This window comes from Phodopus roborovskii, unplaced genomic scaffold (genome assembly GCF_943737965.1).
Source record: "Phodopus roborovskii unplaced genomic scaffold, PHOROB, whole genome shotgun sequence".
NCBI classification, from domain to species: domain Eukaryota; kingdom Metazoa; phylum Chordata; class Mammalia; order Rodentia; family Cricetidae; genus Phodopus; species Phodopus roborovskii.
The window spans coordinates 10,582,253-10,600,175 of NW_026126409.1; the positions used below are offsets into that span (position 1 = coordinate 10,582,253).

General features: G+C 48.5%; 1 protein-coding gene across 1 annotated transcript in view; it reads right to left on the bottom strand.

Annotated features, from left to right (window-relative positions):
- The window catches only part of Col4a1 (collagen type IV alpha 1 chain), a 106,096-nt gene that overhangs the window by 14,345 nt on the left and 73,828 nt on the right, over nucleotides 1-17,923 (bottom strand). Inside the window, exons 24-42 of the mRNA XM_051181976.1 lie at nucleotides 17,566-17,636; nucleotides 13,730-13,921; nucleotides 13,066-13,234; nucleotides 10,711-10,803; nucleotides 10,522-10,626; nucleotides 9,741-9,838; nucleotides 8,819-8,969; nucleotides 8,524-8,637; nucleotides 7,761-7,928; nucleotides 7,537-7,626; nucleotides 6,604-6,756; nucleotides 6,367-6,465; nucleotides 6,183-6,272; nucleotides 5,345-5,484; nucleotides 4,833-4,959; nucleotides 4,665-4,745; nucleotides 4,068-4,166; nucleotides 1,987-2,037; nucleotides 735-920 (exon numbers count right to left, since the gene is read on the bottom strand). Of these exons, the coding sequence (XP_051037933.1) occupies nucleotides 735-920; nucleotides 1,987-2,037; nucleotides 4,068-4,166; nucleotides 4,665-4,745; nucleotides 4,833-4,959; nucleotides 5,345-5,484; nucleotides 6,183-6,272; nucleotides 6,367-6,465; nucleotides 6,604-6,756; nucleotides 7,537-7,626; nucleotides 7,761-7,928; nucleotides 8,524-8,637; nucleotides 8,819-8,969; nucleotides 9,741-9,838; nucleotides 10,522-10,626; nucleotides 10,711-10,803; nucleotides 13,066-13,234; nucleotides 13,730-13,921; nucleotides 17,566-17,636 (2,277 nt within the window). The remainder of the gene's footprint in view (nucleotides 1-734; nucleotides 921-1,986; nucleotides 2,038-4,067; nucleotides 4,167-4,664; nucleotides 4,746-4,832; nucleotides 4,960-5,344; nucleotides 5,485-6,182; nucleotides 6,273-6,366; nucleotides 6,466-6,603; nucleotides 6,757-7,536; nucleotides 7,627-7,760; nucleotides 7,929-8,523; nucleotides 8,638-8,818; nucleotides 8,970-9,740; nucleotides 9,839-10,521; nucleotides 10,627-10,710; nucleotides 10,804-13,065; nucleotides 13,235-13,729; nucleotides 13,922-17,565; nucleotides 17,637-17,923) is intronic.

Consider the following 17,923-nt stretch of genomic DNA (forward strand, 5'->3'; position numbering starts at 1 on the left):
GACACAGAGTTACCATGGGGTGGATACAACTGTGAACTGTGTCACTGAGCTATGGTATAGTCAGTATTGCTATCAACTGTCTACAACCTTAGCGCCATGGCCTTGCAGAGCAATATTGGCCTCTAAGAAACCAAGAAAGAATGCTCATATCAACACCAGACTGCACACCCAAATGGCCTGTCTGTTGGCCATGGTGGCCCAGGGCTGTCATCCCAGCTGTCATTCTATAGACTGAAGCATCAGGAGACCAAGTCCAAGTGTATCAGGCTACAGAGTGATAAGTTCAAGTCCAGTATGGGCAACTTAGTGAGACCCTGCCTCAAAACCATGATGTTGACAAAAGGTCCAGAGATGTAACTCAGCAGTAAAGTATTTGGCTAGCATACACGAAGCCTGTTTCATCCCCAGTGCCACTGAAATAAGTAAACAATAAAGCCACGCAGTTAGGAAGTTTGGGGATGTATGGTACCACTGCAGAGTGTTCATGGAAATGTCTCACACAGTGTTGGCTTCCAAATTACCCAAAGCCAGTGTCCTGGGCCCTGCAACACCACCACGGTGGGTTAGCTCATGGCGGACAGCTTTCGAGCATAGCCCTGATTAAAGCAAGAACCCAATGGCATCCGTGTTACACCTTTCTTGGTAATTTCCCTTTCCTGCAGCTCCCTAATTAAATGCCTTAACAGAAAGGAAAACAGGAAGACTGGTTTTGAGCCAGTAACTTGAGCCCTTACCTGGCAGGCCGGGTTGACCCTGAGGTCCTCGGTCTCCTTTGGGCCCCTCTACAGGATGACCAGGAGTGCCAGGCAAGCCGGGTTGACCTTGAGGGCCCGGAGGACCCATGAATCCTTGCTCTCCTTTGGCTCCAGGAATTCCTGGGCTCCCAGCTAAGCCAGGGAAGCCCACTTCACCCTTGGAACCTGCATGGAGAGGGATAACATGACGGTGACCAGAGGAACACGGACCACAGAGAGATGCTACACCACACTGATGGCCAGGGATGGAACATTTCCCACCCTCTGGGAAGCTCATTGAGTGCAAGCTTCCTCCAGGATCTGGAAGGAAAGGAGTGTGCTAGCTTCCTTCCATGGCCCGGCTGAATAAAAGAACCCAGCTGCTCTTTATTTTAAAAGAAGTGTCCCACGACAAAGGTATCTTGCATGTGTTCTGAAGTCTTCAAGCAACTGTACTACTAAAGCCAAGGGCTTGCTCATTCCAAGACATGGACAAAGCTAGCTCAGTGGAACACTACTCAGCAACCAAAAGTGAAAGCCTGACTTAAATAACAGGACTGCAACCCAGATATGCTGTGGGAAGAAGTCAGGCTATAAAAAGTACAGACCATCCAGTTGTGTGTGCATGAACTTGTAAGAGATACAAGGTTATCCACAGCTCCTAAATGGGCATGGATGTTTGCCGGGGGTAGGGGTGTCTTGGGGATTGAGGTGCACATGGAAGATCAGAAGCTGCAAAACAGCTGTGGGGTGACAGATGTGACACTACCCAACATACGATGTTTCCATGGTGCATACATGAGTCAAAACTATGGCGGACTTTAAATATGTGCTATCTATTATATGGTAATATTACCCCCAAAAAGTTATTTTAAAATTAAGAGATGGCTCAGCATTAAGAGCACTTACTACCCTTGCAAAGAACCTGGGTTCAACTCCCAGCATCGCCATGGCAGCTCACAACCACACATACTCAGGCATACACATTTGATTAATTAGTAATTTAAAAAAACAAGAAACTAAGAGCTTACAGGGGATGGGAACCCATGTTTACTTGTTACTTAAAACTTAAGCAATAATATAAAACGGTATTTTGCATGTACTACATACCATGTCAACTGTGAATTAGATGGTGTGGTCATAGGACACAGCCTCTGCCTGGCTAAGAGGCACATGAGTCCCGTGGACAGTAACCCTTGTCCCCCTGCTATGACCGCACCAGCAGACAGTGAGGGGTGAGGCTGAGTGTTACCTTTGTCTCCTTTGCTCCCTGGAAAGCCTGGGAAGCCTCTTCCTGGAAGACCTACAGGACGAAGAAGACAGGGGACATGACTTTCTCAGCTGCAGAGCCAGCAGGAGACAATGTCGCATCCCCTCCGCTGGTGCCACATATCACTTGCAGAGTACATGGGAAGTAGTTCGGAGGAACCTGGAAGTAAGTGACATCCCTGCAGCTGTCAATGCACCTGCATTAGGACTGGAGGCTTAGCGTGCACACTCCCTATGGTGCTGAGCAGGAATGATCTGTGCTAACACACGCTTGTTTCCTTCAGAATCAGGACAGAGGGCTCACCTCTCTCCGAGGACACTAGGGTAGAAGGTAAACACCGCAAGGCCTGATAGCTGCTACCAAGACCTGTTGATCGAGGCTAGAACTGAGAGTTCTGGGTCTAGCATTTAAGTCTTTATCATCAACACAATCTTTATGCTTTCTGTGAAGACACAATGTAAACAGGTAGCTATCATGCAGGCCCTAACCTTACAAGGCCTGGGCAACCATGGGCAGAGAATGGATCACTCAAGCAGACCTATTTCTGGTACCAGGGGACTGGCATCACTGCAGCCTGGCTGTGTGGATCCATTAGTGTCTGAGGACACCCCAGTGGCACCACATGGCCTCAACAATGCTCAGAACACAGCAGCAAGTCAAGACCCAGGGAGTTCTAAATGACCCTAGAGCCATCTTCCTCCAGGTGACAGAAGAAGCACCTCCCACTGGTGGACCAGCAGAAGGGAAGGGCTGTGATTGGTGCAAACACCCTTGACAAGCCCCCTCTCTTAAAAGCAAGCAAGGCTCCTTTCTCTAGTCTGCTGCCCCCTGGTGTTCAGCAAGAGCCTTCCTCTTGATCTTCTCTAACCTCTCTTGTTCACCTGCAACAGACCTCACTGTGGCAGGCTAGGCTTCTTGCACTCCTTTGATCTTTATCATCAATAGAATGGACTGAAGGGAGAACACAAGAGGAGACTGGCAGCAAAGACCAGAGGGTGCTGAAGAGCTTCTGACCACAGCCAGGGCAGGAACGACAGAGAGCAGAATCAGCAGAGAAAACAAAGGCTTCAGATGAAAAGGAGGCAGGTCTTTGTTGCTGGAATTCCAGGAGGCTGTAGCGCTTTAAGAACCAAGGGTCCCAGGCACTCTAGGCCTGGCTATGGCACTAGCTACTGAGGGGCTGAGGGTCCCAATGTCCTCAGGAGCCAAAGCACCTGCACTCGCTACTGGCTGCTGCCAATCACGGCTGCATAAGCCAGTTAGGAGGGGGACGGTGGTGTGGGCAGACTCCCACGCTCACGTTCTGCTTGGCCAGAATAGAAAAACGCAGTCAGTGGTGGGTAGCATGGCTACTGTGGAGACACACAGCCTGGCTCTCCTCAGCTGACCCCAGAGCTCTTCATCACTCTCAACTGAGGAGGGAGAAGTGCAGAGCTGGGCAGGGGGAGGAGAGGCAGCTCCATACTGGCTATGGGTAGAGGGGAGGCTTGGGTGGAGGAGGAAGGAGAAAAGGAGCCTTATAAATCATCTCTATAGAGAACGAGCAAGAAAAAACCTGGAGAAAGAGCAGCAGTGATAGCAAGGAACCCCGGCTCTCCACTCCTGTCCGGCTTGACCTGGGGGTTACCTGCTCCAAACTGTCACAGTTACAACTAGAAACCGGTGCTCCTGCCAAGTTACAGCGCTCCCATCGGTAACAGGAACAGATACAGGAAGCAACAGTAACCCCGAAACCCCCAGACCCTGGGAGAACAGGATCCTTTCCCAAACCGGGGGAAATGGGAAAATGCAGGACAGAGGAATTTTCTTTCCTTTTCTTTTCCATTTTGTTTAGTCAGAGCGAACGCAATTGAGACAGCAAAGGTGGCAATTTTCCCCACAAGAGCTGTATCTGTCTCCTGGACCCTCCCTACTAAGAAGAAATGAGTACCCCCGCCTGATCCCATGCCATCCCTTATGTCCACAGCTGTGTTTTAGGAGTGAGAGGGAACACAGCACAAGTGTCTCTGTGTTCCCTCAACAAGGTGTGCAGGCTCTGAGGGGGAAGTAGGAACAGGACCCACCTGGTTCACCCTTCTCTCCTGCCGACCCTGGGATTCCGTCGCTGCCAGGCTCTCCCTTCTGGCCAGCTGGGCCTATGGGGCCAGGAGTCCCAGGGAGACCTTGGGGAAAAAGACACAATCACTCATGGACTCTCTTAGCACCGTATTTCCTGGGAAGTGACCCCTTTCAAACATCATAAACAGCTGTCTTCTGCATGTGCATCCCTGAAATCAGGTCTGACACCCTCAGGATCCTCTCTGCCACTTGGGACAGCATAAACCACACCCAATGCTGAGAGAGAGAGAGAGAGAGAGAGAGAGAGAGAGAGAGAGAGAGGAAGGGAAGTGTCTGAAATATCCATGTCACTACAAAAGCAGCTTGGAGATGCTGGCCCTAGTTCCTGCCCCCCCCCTCCAAAGCCATGGCCACCCCCTAGACTCAGTCTGTGGATCTTAAAGTGGAGGGGTAGGACCAGCTGACCCCAGACCCCAAACAGCATCCTAGAGCCTGGTTCACAGTGAAGGATGATCTCACAAGGCTCAGACTATACCCCCTAACCTCCATCAAGCTGGGGTGTTCATCATCTGTCCACCCAAGTGCCAGCAAAGGGTCCCTACCCACTTCTCCTTTGACACCGGGAACGCCGTCCAGTCCTGGGAGGCCTTTGTCTCCCTTCTCTCCAGGCAGGCCTGGGCTTCCTACAGAGAAAATAAAAGTGCAGACATTGTATGCTCCTGAACTTTCCTTATTTGTGACCCACTTTCCAGGTCACCCAGCTGCACTACCTGGATGGCCGATGATCCCTGGAGACCCCTTTGGGCCTGGGGACCCTGGCATCCCTGGAGTTCCAGCACTGCCTTTCTCTCCCTTCTCGCCAGGGCTGCCGGGGAAACCTGTAAGCCCTTGGTCTCCCTGTGAGGAAAAAGCAGACATATGACTTCCAAGTCCAGAAGCACGCAGTGGGCCACAGATTCTGACACAATCTGTGACAGTGCAGAATAATTCCATTTGCTAGGCTTTCCAGAGAAGAAACGAAAGCCATGCCTGAGAACGGGCAAACCTGACACAGCCTCCTTCCCATCTGCCATGTTCCTCAGCCTGCTCCTCCTCTTCCTCCCTGGGATATGAAGCTGCCCTCGCTCTGAAAGAGTTTCTAGAGCTTTCCCCGGGGGAGAAAAGGCAGTGAGTACAAGCAGAAGGAGATGACTTTGAGTTAGTTGGAAGGGGTGCTCCATGTCACAGTGGACGGATGTGCTGAGATAGCGGGGCATTTCCACAGAGATGGGAAGATGGTTACCTTGTCGCCAGGCCGCCCAGGAATTCCAATGCCAGGTAGACCTGACTGTCCTTTCTCTCCTTTTGCTCCTTTCTCTCCTCTTAAGCCAGGGACACCCTGTTGGCCAGGGATGCCAGGCACACCTTTTTGTCCAGGTAAACCTAGTGACACAAATAATTGAACTCGAACTTGATTCTGCTAACAATGAACAGAAAACGAATCACTCTGCTTATCACTGTGACCACAACACAGCTGGGGGGCTCCAGGCAAGCCACATCAGGACCACCCTGGGAAATGCCCCCTCTGCCTTTTAAAGAGCATCACTGGAGAGAGAGAGAGAGAGAGAGAGAGAGAGAGAGAGAGAGAGAGAGAGAGAGAGAACACAACTCTACCAACAATATAAGAACCTATATGATACTATCAGCACAAGAGTGCAGGACAGTGGGGAAGAATTTCACATGGCATGTGTGGGTTTATAACATATACACACAGGTATGACCAGCAACCTAGGGTGTTGCAGCAAGTAATTGGAGCTCATAGACGTGGGAAGAGACAGGAAGGAAAGTTTCTAGTCTTGGATGTCATTTCCCAGACTCTGCTGGTAACTGCCTCCCCAACTACTTGTCCATGGGCAGCTTTTACTTCACTCTCCTACATGTATTACTCCCTCATTTTTAGCGATGATCACAGTGTCAGCCAAAAGCTATCCATCCTATCCATCCTAGACAGACTGTACACTAGAGACATGGCTATCAGACCTCCATCTTGCTAGTGAACTGTGCTACTCTGCAGACATCCCATCAGCCACCATGTGCACACTGTGTATGTCAGGAAGACTTTGACCCCACATCCAGCTTACCTGGCATGCCCATTCCTCCAATTGACCCTTTGGGTCCGGGGAGTCCAGGGGCTCCCGGTGTTCCACTAAGACCTGGGTCACCTTTAGGTCCTAGGATAACAGAAAAATCCCAGAGTTGAACATCTATGAAAGCACAGAGAAGCAGTCTCTTGACAATGACTCTGCCCCTACTGTCCACACCTACCTGGCTGTCCAGGGTGCCCTGCTTGACCATCCTTCCCAGGGACTCCTGGTGTTCCGGGATCTCCTCGGGAACCTTTATCACCGGTGGGTCCAATTTGTCCTGTGTGTCACAGAAAAAACATGAGCTCCCTCATCTGCTTCAGAGGCAATGGATGCAGAAGAAGAGCAGGGTGATGTTATGTGGTGTTCAGGCAAAAACAGGTTTCCCAGTGAGCCATCTGCCACCTCTGTCTCTCACCTTTCTCTCCTTGGTCTCCTTTCTGTCCCTTCATGCTGCCCATGTCCACGTGCTCCATAGATCCTGGCATGCCAGGAAGCCCAACATCCCCTTTATCACCTTTGAAGCCAGGGTCTCCCCTGGGTCCTGAGGAGCCTGGAAGGCCATGGTCCCCTGAAGAGAAAAGAGAGCAAGTGCTCAGGGAGGTCAAGGACCAGCTCTATCTGGTAGTCGCTCTTTCCAGCCAGAACCTGCAAAGTTGGGAAGGAACTAGAACATAAGTCTAAGTCACAGGGAGGAAGGTGACTCCAGGTAGAAAGGCATGGTGAAGCCACCTTCTGAAGTTTGTTACCTGCTAACGATCCCAAAAGATGTCATTTAGATGAACCTCCTTTTCCTCCTTCCAAAGTATCTTTGTCATTTCATTATCCTCTGTCACCCCCAAATGCCCCCCCATTATAAATGGATAATAAAAGAGAAAACTTCCACATTCTGACATCAACTTCCTTTCTTATGTCATGTTTACATACTGTCTTGGTTACAGTCAGCTTCTTTTTAAAAGAACAGGATTTTTGTAATAATTTCAGAGAACAAGAAAAAAGAGCTGGCCTTGTCTATGGAGTGGGCTCTAGTAGTGCGACTCTGAGACACTCAAGACTTGAACCCTCGTATGACTGAAGAACCCACGGTCCCTTGAAGGGAGAAACTCAGTCCTTCCCATCTTCTTCATACCAGCTGGGCAGGCATAGCACTGCACGCTCACACTCTCTGCATGGAGTTCATTCCTCTGAGAGAGGTGTCTCCCAGCCCCATGAGCCACCTTCTGAATTTCTTTCATCTACTTCTTACAACTAAATGTAATCTATAATAGCACAAGGACTTTCCAGGATTCCCAAGAAATAAAGGGTCAGACAGTATGACACAACATGGTTTGCCAGCTGTTAGCACTCCTACCTTTTTCTCCCGGTAACCCTGGGGTGCCTGCTGGTCCTGGTGAGCCTGGTTGCCCTGGTGTTCCCATGACACCCATTTCTCCTTTAACACCTATGGACAAAAGGAAAGTTAAGAACATGTCCCACATGGACCACAAACAATAAATGCCCAAGAGTCAGGAGTCAGGAAAGGAAGAAGTATGCCACATTTCCTCTCGAGCAATCCAAAGTTCAGATGTCACTTACCTGGGAACCCTGGAAGTCCAGGAGTCCCCTGCTGTCCAGGAAGGCCAGGGAGCCCTGACTGTCCTGTGAGGCCAGGAAGTCCTTGAGAGCCTTTATCTCCTTTGGGGCCGGGCATGTCCAGTCCTGGGAATCCAGGGAAACCCTTCTCTCCTTTGACTCCAGGTGGACCTGAGGTTGGACAAATTGAGCAACTCATTGAATGTTCTAGAATGGGTGTTATCATGTAGAGGAAGCATATGAGCATGCCAGTATTGGGGGCTTAAATGATGTCCAACGTTCAGGGATATCAAGATAGTGGGTAAGCCATCTCATAAGAGAAAACCCTTCCCTTTCTGCCTCCATAGATCAGCACTATCTCTGTAAAGCCCACTAGCCTGGCCAACTTAGGCTAGTTTTCACTATTTCACTATTTTTCCACAGTACTAGTATAATCCTAGGATTTATATATACAAGTACAAAGGCAACTAGACAAAGAATCTATTAGTTTAAATTATCAGCAAATTATAAGGCTCCTAACAAAGATAACAGGAAGATATGATGTTAAATAAAATCCTAAATGCTATTGAATATGTAACAGAGATTTCTTTGGTGCATTAACCAGACTCAGTGTGAGGGAACAACAGAATCTTTGATGTCTGAGTTAAGCAAACAACCAAACCCCTTTTTACAAATGAGAATTCACCCCCCCTTTATTTTGGTCACTGTGCTAACCTCCCTTCTCACCCCACAGTTCACAGGCTCTGAGGAAGGGACGCCATATCACCTGATGACCCTGGTGGTCCTTGCCCTCCGGGAGGGCCCATGGCTCCGGGTGGTCCTATTCCTGGAACCCCTGGTGGACCTGCAGGGCCTTGAACTCCAGGAGGTCCCGGGTCACCTGTCAGGAAAGATGAGAATACATTGAAGGCTATAGTGTATGCCACCCATCCAGTACAACCAACAGAGCCACAAAACCCTGAGTGTCTCCCAGTCACCCAATCGATGTGGACTAAGCACACAACAGGTGCTCTGGGGACATAAAGTGAACAGATTCCCTGACACGTTCTAGAGCATATTACCTCTGATCCCCTGGAGTCCAGGGGGGCCAACCATTCCGGTCTCTCCAGGAAAACCTGGTCCCCCGATGTTGCCCTTCTCTCCGGGTGTACCAGGAATGCCTGGAAGGCCTGGCTGCCCTTTGAGTCCTGGTAGTCCAATGCCAGGTTCTCCCTGGAAATCCCCCGAGACACCAGAAGCAAATCAATCATCAATGTTAGTATTTCTTCCCAGACATTCCTGCCTCAGCTGCCTCCACATTAGAGTCTGCAGGAAGCAGGCTCTGGGCGACTGGAACACTGTCACCTGTTACACTTGCTCTCTCCCAAGAAAGAGGACAGGACTGGGCTGGCCCCATTACGGGCAATGGCTAACTAGAGCGCTGAGCCCTTTCTGCCACTTTGTGTTCATGCCTTCTAGCAATTTTCCTCTTTCCTTTATTCACAGCAGGAGTCACCCAAGGAGTTCCATCCAGTCTAGGAAGATGTAAAAGGAGGACACCAGAGAGCAAGGAAACGGCCCAATCACATAGCACAAGGTTGGGCCAGCAGCAAGTCTGCCCAGGGCACACAGGACAAAGAGGGAATGTGTTTCCAGTTGCCACGACTGTTGGTGTCAAGCCTGGAACACCATTGCTAAAGGCCCTCCAGGGTGGCCCACACAGCCTTGAATGGGATATGTCCTATGCATCGCCCTCCCGAGTGACTTATTTCTTCTCTGACAATCAGCTCTCACATATCACTCACAGTTAGAAACACATTATCACCCTGGGACCCAGCACACAGGCAAGAAATGTCCACAAAGCAGAAACAAATGTTTCCCCTTCTGCCTCTTGTAGACTATGTGATTAAAAAAGAAAACCATCCCACAAGTTTAATAACCCACGTATTACATACCCAATTAACAAGAATGAGAACCATGCAGCCTGAGACAGTCAGTACCCACCTTTTGGCCTTGTGGTCCTGGGTTGCCAGGTAAACCATTAAATCCAGGGCGACCTGGACTCCCAGGTAGTCCCACATCTCCAGGTAAGCCGTCAACACCTGTTTTGAAGAGTTGAGGAAATCATTACAGACATAAGGGCTCTCCCAACACTCTTCACTTGTGTCGGTAGCTGTCAGACTGTATGAGTGTGGATTCACCTGGGAGACAAACCTCTTGGCCTGTCTGTAAAGGGTTTTCTAGGCTGGATAAGGTGAGGTGGGAAGGCCCACCATGGATGCGGGGGCGTCCCATGAGCTGGGGTCCCTCACTGAATGAAAACTGAATGTGAACTGAACCTCAGCATCCATCCCTCTCTCTGCTCCCTGACTGCAAATGCAGTGTGAGAAGTTGCCTCACACTCCAGTGCCAGGCCTCCCCAGCTGTGATGCACCTTCAACTGCAGGCCAAATAGACCCTTCCTTCTTCAAATTGCTCCTGTCAGTGATTTTGCCACAGCAAAAGTGAGAAAAGTAACTAATACAGCATGTGTAGAGAACAGTGTGTGGCGATGCCAGCCAGGCTACATCTTCCTCATGCACCATCTGTGTCTGAAGCAAGCCCTCTATGCAAGAGGTCAATTGCCTGAGGTGGTTAAGATCACAGTCATTTGAGGGACCGGAACACATGGAGGGACCCTTTCTCACCGTTTCACATGAAGTAGACATCAAGACCCTCAGCACAGACCAGTCATTGACTGACAGGGCAGAGTCATAGCCCCACACTATGCCCATCAGAGGCTTACCTTTGGGGCCAGGAGGTCCGGGAAATCCAATCCCTGGCTGGCCCACAGCACCCTTCTCTCCCGGGATGCCTGGCCGTCCTGGGGTTCCTGGGAAGCCTCGGTCACCTGTGGTGAGAAAGTTGAGTGTTCAGTATGGGAAATGCTTCAGGCAGCCCTGTGGTAACCAGGCAAGCTAGACTTCAACAGTACCTTGTGGCCCTGGGAACCCAGGAGATCCTGGAAGGCCTGCAGCCCCAGGGGGCCCTGGGAGTGGGACAACCTTCCCTGCTTCACCCTTTGGACCTGAGGGAATAAAACAGAATCATATATGTGAACTGTCACATCTCAGACTCTCTGAAGACAGCATGGGTGCTGTCATGCCCCAGCACCCTCCCAGTAGACAGCAAAGGAGCCATCACTCCCCAGATGTCCTGCACCCTCTCAGGACTCACAAGTTGTGGCCACCATTCACTCTAAGGCACCCTGAACCCTTGCACAGAAAGTCCCTGGGTTTCAAACTTCTCCCCTGAATATCTAGAATCTCTCCCAGAGCTATTCAAGATGTGCATTCCCAAAATGACCAAAAGGAATCCAGATTCCTTAAGAGTTTCACATTCAAGCCACAGAGAGTTGGAAAATCTCCCATAATAAAAAGTAAAGTGGTCCTGGGTCACTTCTTGGTTAGCTTGTCTCAAACAAAACAAGCAAACAAACAAAAAACAGAAATAAGTAAAAACAAAAAACAGAAATAAGGGACAAAACAAAGGCAAACACTGTTTTCATCCCATCAGTCAGAAGAGCTCTCAGCTGCTTTCCATCTAGCCAGAGCGTGCACCTGCACACTCAAACATGATGTGCAAGCATGTGATTGTGTCTTACCCCACTGGAGCAGAGTCATAATTCCTAGTGCCCTGGGGTGGCACAAAGATCTCCACCCCTTCCCAGTTAGAGAGCCACCAGAGGTCAGGACACAGCTGTTCAAAAAGAGTGAGGGCTCCCTTCCTCCACATGCACACAGGGACTCCTCAGCAAAGCATTCCAATTCCAGAAAAGGGGACCCTCCAGGAATGGCCAGCCAGCCTCTCACTACAGACTGTGAGAACCAACTGACCCCAGCACACATCTGCTATCCCAAACCCCTGGGATCTAGCTGTTCATGAGTTTATGATCACCACATAAACACAGCCCTTCAAATCAAAGGTCGACTTTTGGACCCAGAAGCCGACGGGGTCTGGAGGGCAAGGAACTCTCTAGAATATGGACAGCTGGTCAACAGAACTAGCAACCCCTCCTTCTAGACCCTTCTTCCCTGTGGTGCCTGGATCTACAAGGAACTACACAGCTGATTCCTCAAAAATCTGATTTAACTCCTTCCATGGCTTCTGCAAGTTGCATTGTGAGGCCATAAGAACTCTCAACTTGTTGATTTTAAATTCAGAACCATGAGGGAAAGTGACCAAAGTTCCCCTTCTCTGGCTCACTGAGGTCTTCCTAAGCCAGCCCAGCATCTCCCTGCTTCTGGGTAAGTCCTCCATTAACAGAGTAGTTAGTAATGGAGTTACACTGGCTGTGCTAAGGATAATGGTGGCAAGAAAGTTTCCTCAGACCACCACACTTGGACTTCACCATTGAACATGGGCTAATACCGGGAGGAAGCAATGTCCCTAATGAGGACAGGAACTGATAAAGTCTGGGCTATAGTCCTAGCCAGGGAAACCATCACCAGTGCTGTGAGTACAGAGGCAACATGTAATGGCGCCTGTGGCATTCCCCAGGAGTCCTGTTCACTGGGCTCCTTATCACTGTTTTAATCACCCTAAGCCCTCCATTAGCCTTTATAACTTTTTAATCCTTTCCAGCACATACTTACTTCCTCCTCTGTGTCAAGCCACTCTGGCCTCTACCCTCATCATCCAAGACTGTCTCAGGAGTGACAGGTTCATTCAGGTAAGCATGGAGTTGCATCAAGCAAATAAGTTATCGGGTGCCCACTTATAGAAGGCAGAGGGATGAACCCCTCCCCAATCCAGCCACTCTCAGCATCCTGGGTGCTGATGACTTAGGAAGCAACATGTTACAGTTGCTGTAGACTTTCCAATACACCCTGATGGAGAGCCCAGAGGGCAGGGGCTGGGTCTCTTTCACAATGTTTATCAACCCTTTGCTTAGGGCCTGGCTCATAAACCCCTCAAAAGACCTAAGTCAATGGGAATATTAAATGGCAATCTGGATGCTGCAGCTTAGATGCCTGAACATCAATGAAAAATGAAGAATACACTGCTTAGAAAATACAGAAGCCAAAAGGAACAGAACATGGATTAAAAACCAAACCAAAAACCAAAAACAAAAAAACCCCATGGCCTCATGTTTCACCTACTTCTCCCCCAGAGGCTGGCTATAGCTGATCTGTGGCCTCTGTGTATGAGCTGGCCCACCTGACACAGGGGGAAAGACTCGTCTAGCCATAGCCCGCATCTGGGAAGAAGTGGACCAGTGTGCACCCTGCATCTCTGACCCCCAGTTTCTGTGACCTTGAATCTTCCCCTCCAGGTCAGGAAGTCTCACCTGGAAGGCCTGGGGATCCAGGGCTTCCAGGAAAGCCTGAGTGTCCTTTTTCACCAATAGGACCAATGGAACCGATTCCTGGTGGCCCAGGGGGGCCGATGTCACCACGACTACCGGGGAAGCCAACTCCGCCAGGAGGACCTCGTTCTCCTTTCAATCCTATCAAACCCTGAGGAGACAAAAGGCAGGAAAGATTGTCAAGAGACAATACCAACTTCTGCACCTATTCCTGCAGATGAGTGACAAGAGTCTAGCCAGCCGGCACTGTTGACTATGCCATGCAAGCACCAGGTCAACCTGGAGGTAAGAAATGGCACCAATATTCTCCCTACACAATCATCACAGCCAGAGGTCTAGAATCCCATATCAAAAACAATGATAGGTGTGCTATTAGCTTTAGAATTGTCTCCCATAGAGGATACAAGATAGGAAGACTCATCTATTCAGTCCCTAAAACATCAAAGAGATGCAGCCATCTGTAATCTATTACACAAGTCTAACCACTAACCCCTGCATTCTTTGATGTATGTAGGCTCGGGGGTCGTGAAGCAAGTTTATGCCATCTGAGAGAGGCTCCACAACCATGACTCAAAGCGTTCATTTCTCTACTCTTTGCAGATCCCCATTTGTAAAACACATGTCCCAAGTCTGGAAATGGACCTACCGGGGAGCCTTTGGGTCCAGGAAGTCCTGGGTGGCCATCTCTTCCAGGGGCTCCAGCTCTTCCTGGCATGCCTGGCTGTCCTGGAAAGCCTGGGTCTCCTTTGTCACCTTTGAGTCGCATGTCAAAAAATATCTCTCCAGGCTCTCCCTTAGCTCCAGGCTGGCCCATGAGACCAGGTGCACCTTGTGGACCCTGTAAAAACAAACCACCTAGTGTCACCGGGAACCTACTGTGGGATGCATCAGCTGTCAACCAGTCTTGGAGCTAAGAAGCCATTCTTCAGGGAACAACCACATCATTAGATGTCAAGTACATGCTAGCCAGCAACTCCATGACAAAGCCTCAGCACCCGCAGCTTTCTTAAAACCCCTTACTTTGTTAGGCATTCCACATGGACCACATGGGACAGGGGAGTAACATTGAGCCCAGCTTTGAGAAATCTTCGAGGAACTCTCTTTTCCCTAAGGACTGTTACACCTTCCAGAGAATGCCTTGACGACTGTGGGAGCACTGAAGGTGTGTGACTCCTACGACAAGATGTCTAAACAAGGAGGCAGCTGAGACAGCTTGAGAGCTGGGGGCCACCATTGTTTGTCCAGTCTGGGTGTTCATTACTGAAACTGCTCAGGCTTCCTTTTGCATCCACACCCTACAATCTGGAAGAGATATGGACTTCCAGGGCACAGGTGACTGGGAAAACCCAGGTGAAGGAGCCCAGGGCCCACTCTTTAAGTGGGATTTGGGAAAGCTATTTGGACTTTTCCAAGGATCTATCAAGAGATACTCTGAATATGTTTTGCTCCTGAATATTGAATCTACAGAGACTGTCCACACACACCAGCCCTTCTCCTCAGGCTGCCTCGACAGCAGAGGTACACAAAGATAACAATGGCATCAAAAACAGGTCCAATTGCTTGGTCTTGGTCATGAGAAAGGCACATCAGGCCCACTGAGGACCTGGCAGAATCTATAACTCTCCATAACTCACTTCATTTTCATCTCTTTCCATATCAAAAGGCCCTTTGGGTAGGTGAGCTTCATAATCACAAACTACTGTGTGCTAGCAATGTACACTCCTCCAAGGAAAAGATTAAAAAACCCACTGAGTGATAGCAATGTACACTCCTCTAAGGAAGACAAGACCTGCTGTGTGCTAGCAATGTACACTCCTCCAAGGAAGAGATTAAAAGACCCACTGTGTGAAAGCAATGTACACACCTCCAAGGAAGAGATTAGAAGACCCACCCAGAGAAAATTCAGGGGAAAATTATATTATTAAAAATGGGGGAGGGGGGGGGGCTGGAGAGGTGGCTCACAGGTTAAGAGCACTGGCAGCTCTCCTGAGGTCCTAAGTTCAATTCCCAGAAACCACATGGTGGCTCACAACCATCTATAATGAGATCTGGTTCCCTTTTCTGGTGTGCAGATGTACATGAAGGAAGAATACTATATACATAATAATAAGGATAAAGGATGAAGGCAATGAGCACAGGTAGAAAGAAGGTGATGGGCACAGGTAGAAAGACCCTTTTCGGCCTCCTTCAAAGTTCTTCTCACTTTGATCCCCACCATGAACTGCTATTTGAACTTCTCTGCATAGAACTGTTTTAAACAATTATGCCTTCTAACTAGGCTCTCTGGCACCAGCCGACACAGAGCCGGGCCCTGACTTCAAAAGCAGGAAGCCACTATGGCATTCGGGCTGCCTCTGTCCTGCTTTGACTCCAGCTCTGTCCTGGCCTCCTCAAGGAATATCCAAAAGTGAAGGATTTTAAAGGGTAAGGTCAAATACGTAACTTCTGATTCCTAAGGAAGAAGACAGAGCTGAAAGGAATGAGAGAACCCGGCAAGGCTTACAGGGCGAGGGGAGGGAGGGGTGAAAAAAGGCTTGCAAATGGATCAAGTGTGCACAGAATTAAAGGTGGACCCCTGCTCTTCTCAGAACGGCTTCTCTCAGAACAAAGCTTAGAAGCTGGAATTGTGTGTGGCTCAAAGTTCCCACATTCCCCCTATCAATTTATGTGGCTTCACCTACAGACTGGGAGAGCTGTCTGCAGAATGCATGCCAGTGATGTGAAGTGTCACCTTCTCTCTCTCCCTCCACAGAGGCTCTTAGGCTGAACCCATGCCTGACAAGATTCAAGATTGCAAAGGGTGTGCCACAGGCAGGGGTCACAGAGAGAGGTTATGGTATAGATATGAATACTTTGTTCTGGAATGCATTTTCATTTATTGATACAATTTAAGGTTAATTTTATGATATGTATATTTCCTCTCTCATTTAGGTATTGTGTTTATTTACCTCATTTAAAAGTGTAATGGATAATTTAGTACATATTATAAAGTTACCTATAATAGTTATAATAGTTAAAACTTATAGTTAGGTGAGTTAGGTTTTCTAGATATACAGAGATGTATTTGAGATAAATAGGCATTCTTCAAACCTTGCAAAGAATATGGCATTTAAAATGGTTTAGGATTTTTCTAAAAGTGAGACATAACTGCTCCTGGCAACACCACCTGTGTCAGAAAGGAAGATGAACATCAAAGAAATGCATTTTGGAGTTTGCCTCCAATATGGCAAGACTAGCCATTTGGACAAGATACTACTCTTGCCTAGACTGTTTGACTTTATGCTGTATAAACTGGACATGCAGGACCCACAGAAAAATGACTGCTGATACAAGATGGACATTGCTACAGGGTTCCTGCTTCATGGAAGAGTCTGCCAGACAGACTGTCTGCCAGGACACAGAGTAAAGTGACTGGCAAACTGCCAATACAGATGGACAGTTTAAAGTTTCCTGTTTTGCTGAGGAGTCTGCCAGACACACTATGGCCTATAGGCTGAAGATGGAACATTACAGAAGAACTTTGGGTGACTGACCAGGCAGTGAGTTGTCTCTGTCATTTCTAGAGTTTATATATTATCCTTCTGTGGTCTTTGATGGAGTTGAAGACAGATAGTTATGGTTATAGTTTTCCTTAGTTAACATTAAAGATAAGTTACATATAGGACTTTAGACTCACAAAGATAGGATAGATGATGGAATATTTTCTTTAAATCTTGCTAAATGTTAATGGACTGAACATTGTTAACTATGGTTCTTATTTGATAATTGTTTTGTTATATATTTTACTATGTTAAAGTTAAAATCCTTTTTATTTTTAGACAGAAAAGAGGAAATGATGGGAGATGTCATTCTGTAAATATGTTTCTCTTATTGGTTAATGAATAAAGCACTGTTGGCCAATAGGAAAGCAAGATAGGCGGGACTAGGAGACAAGGAGGATTCCGGAAGGAGTAGGGAGGAGTCAGCATGTACAGACTGGAGAGAACAGAGGTTCAGGCCCTCTCTCCGGTAAGATGAAACCATGTGGAAATACTTAGATTAATAGAAATGGGTTAATATTTAAGACAGAGCTAGCCAACAAAATTATATCTAATATAACATCTCTGTGCGTTATTTGGGGCTGGCACGGCAGAGGGACCAGACCAGCAGGCGGGAAACTAAGCATAACATAATGGTGCCCAAGGAAAAAGCCACTCATAACAAGAGGTGGCCACTGGTGGCACCCACTGAACCAGAGAACCTGTGGGAAGGTCGCTGTGCCACCCAGTGGAGCGTAAACACAGACAGCAAGCAAGGAGGTGAGAGGGCTTTGGGGGCGTGGACTGTGGATTTGTCTCCAAGATGAGCATGAACAAAGGATGTACCTACAGTCACTGGTCCAGCTCCTGTAACATGCTGAACAAGCACAGATGAAAGCCTACTGTTGTGGTTCCTATGGTGAGGACTTCAAACATGGGGATTACCTCCCAACAGTGCACTTACTGGCAATCCTTCAAGACCATCCCTGCCAGGCAGGCCTCGGTCACCTTTGGCCCCTGGCTGTCCGGGGAAACCTAGAGACAGGAGTATAGCAGCTGTGAGACAAGTCTTCCAAACCCCTTTGCCCCAAGACTCAACCACATCAAAATCCTTCTGCGAAATGGACTACTATTTCAGTAACATCCAGGGCAGTAGATAAATAAAATTAAAACTGCCGAGATAAATAAAATTAAAACTGCCGAGATAGGCTCAGAGGAGCGATCCCGAGCTTTGTTCACAAGTCAGTGAGACAAATAGCTGAAGTGCCACCCTCGCCCCCCACAATCTGTAACACCAACACCCTGTGAGACAAACATGCTGA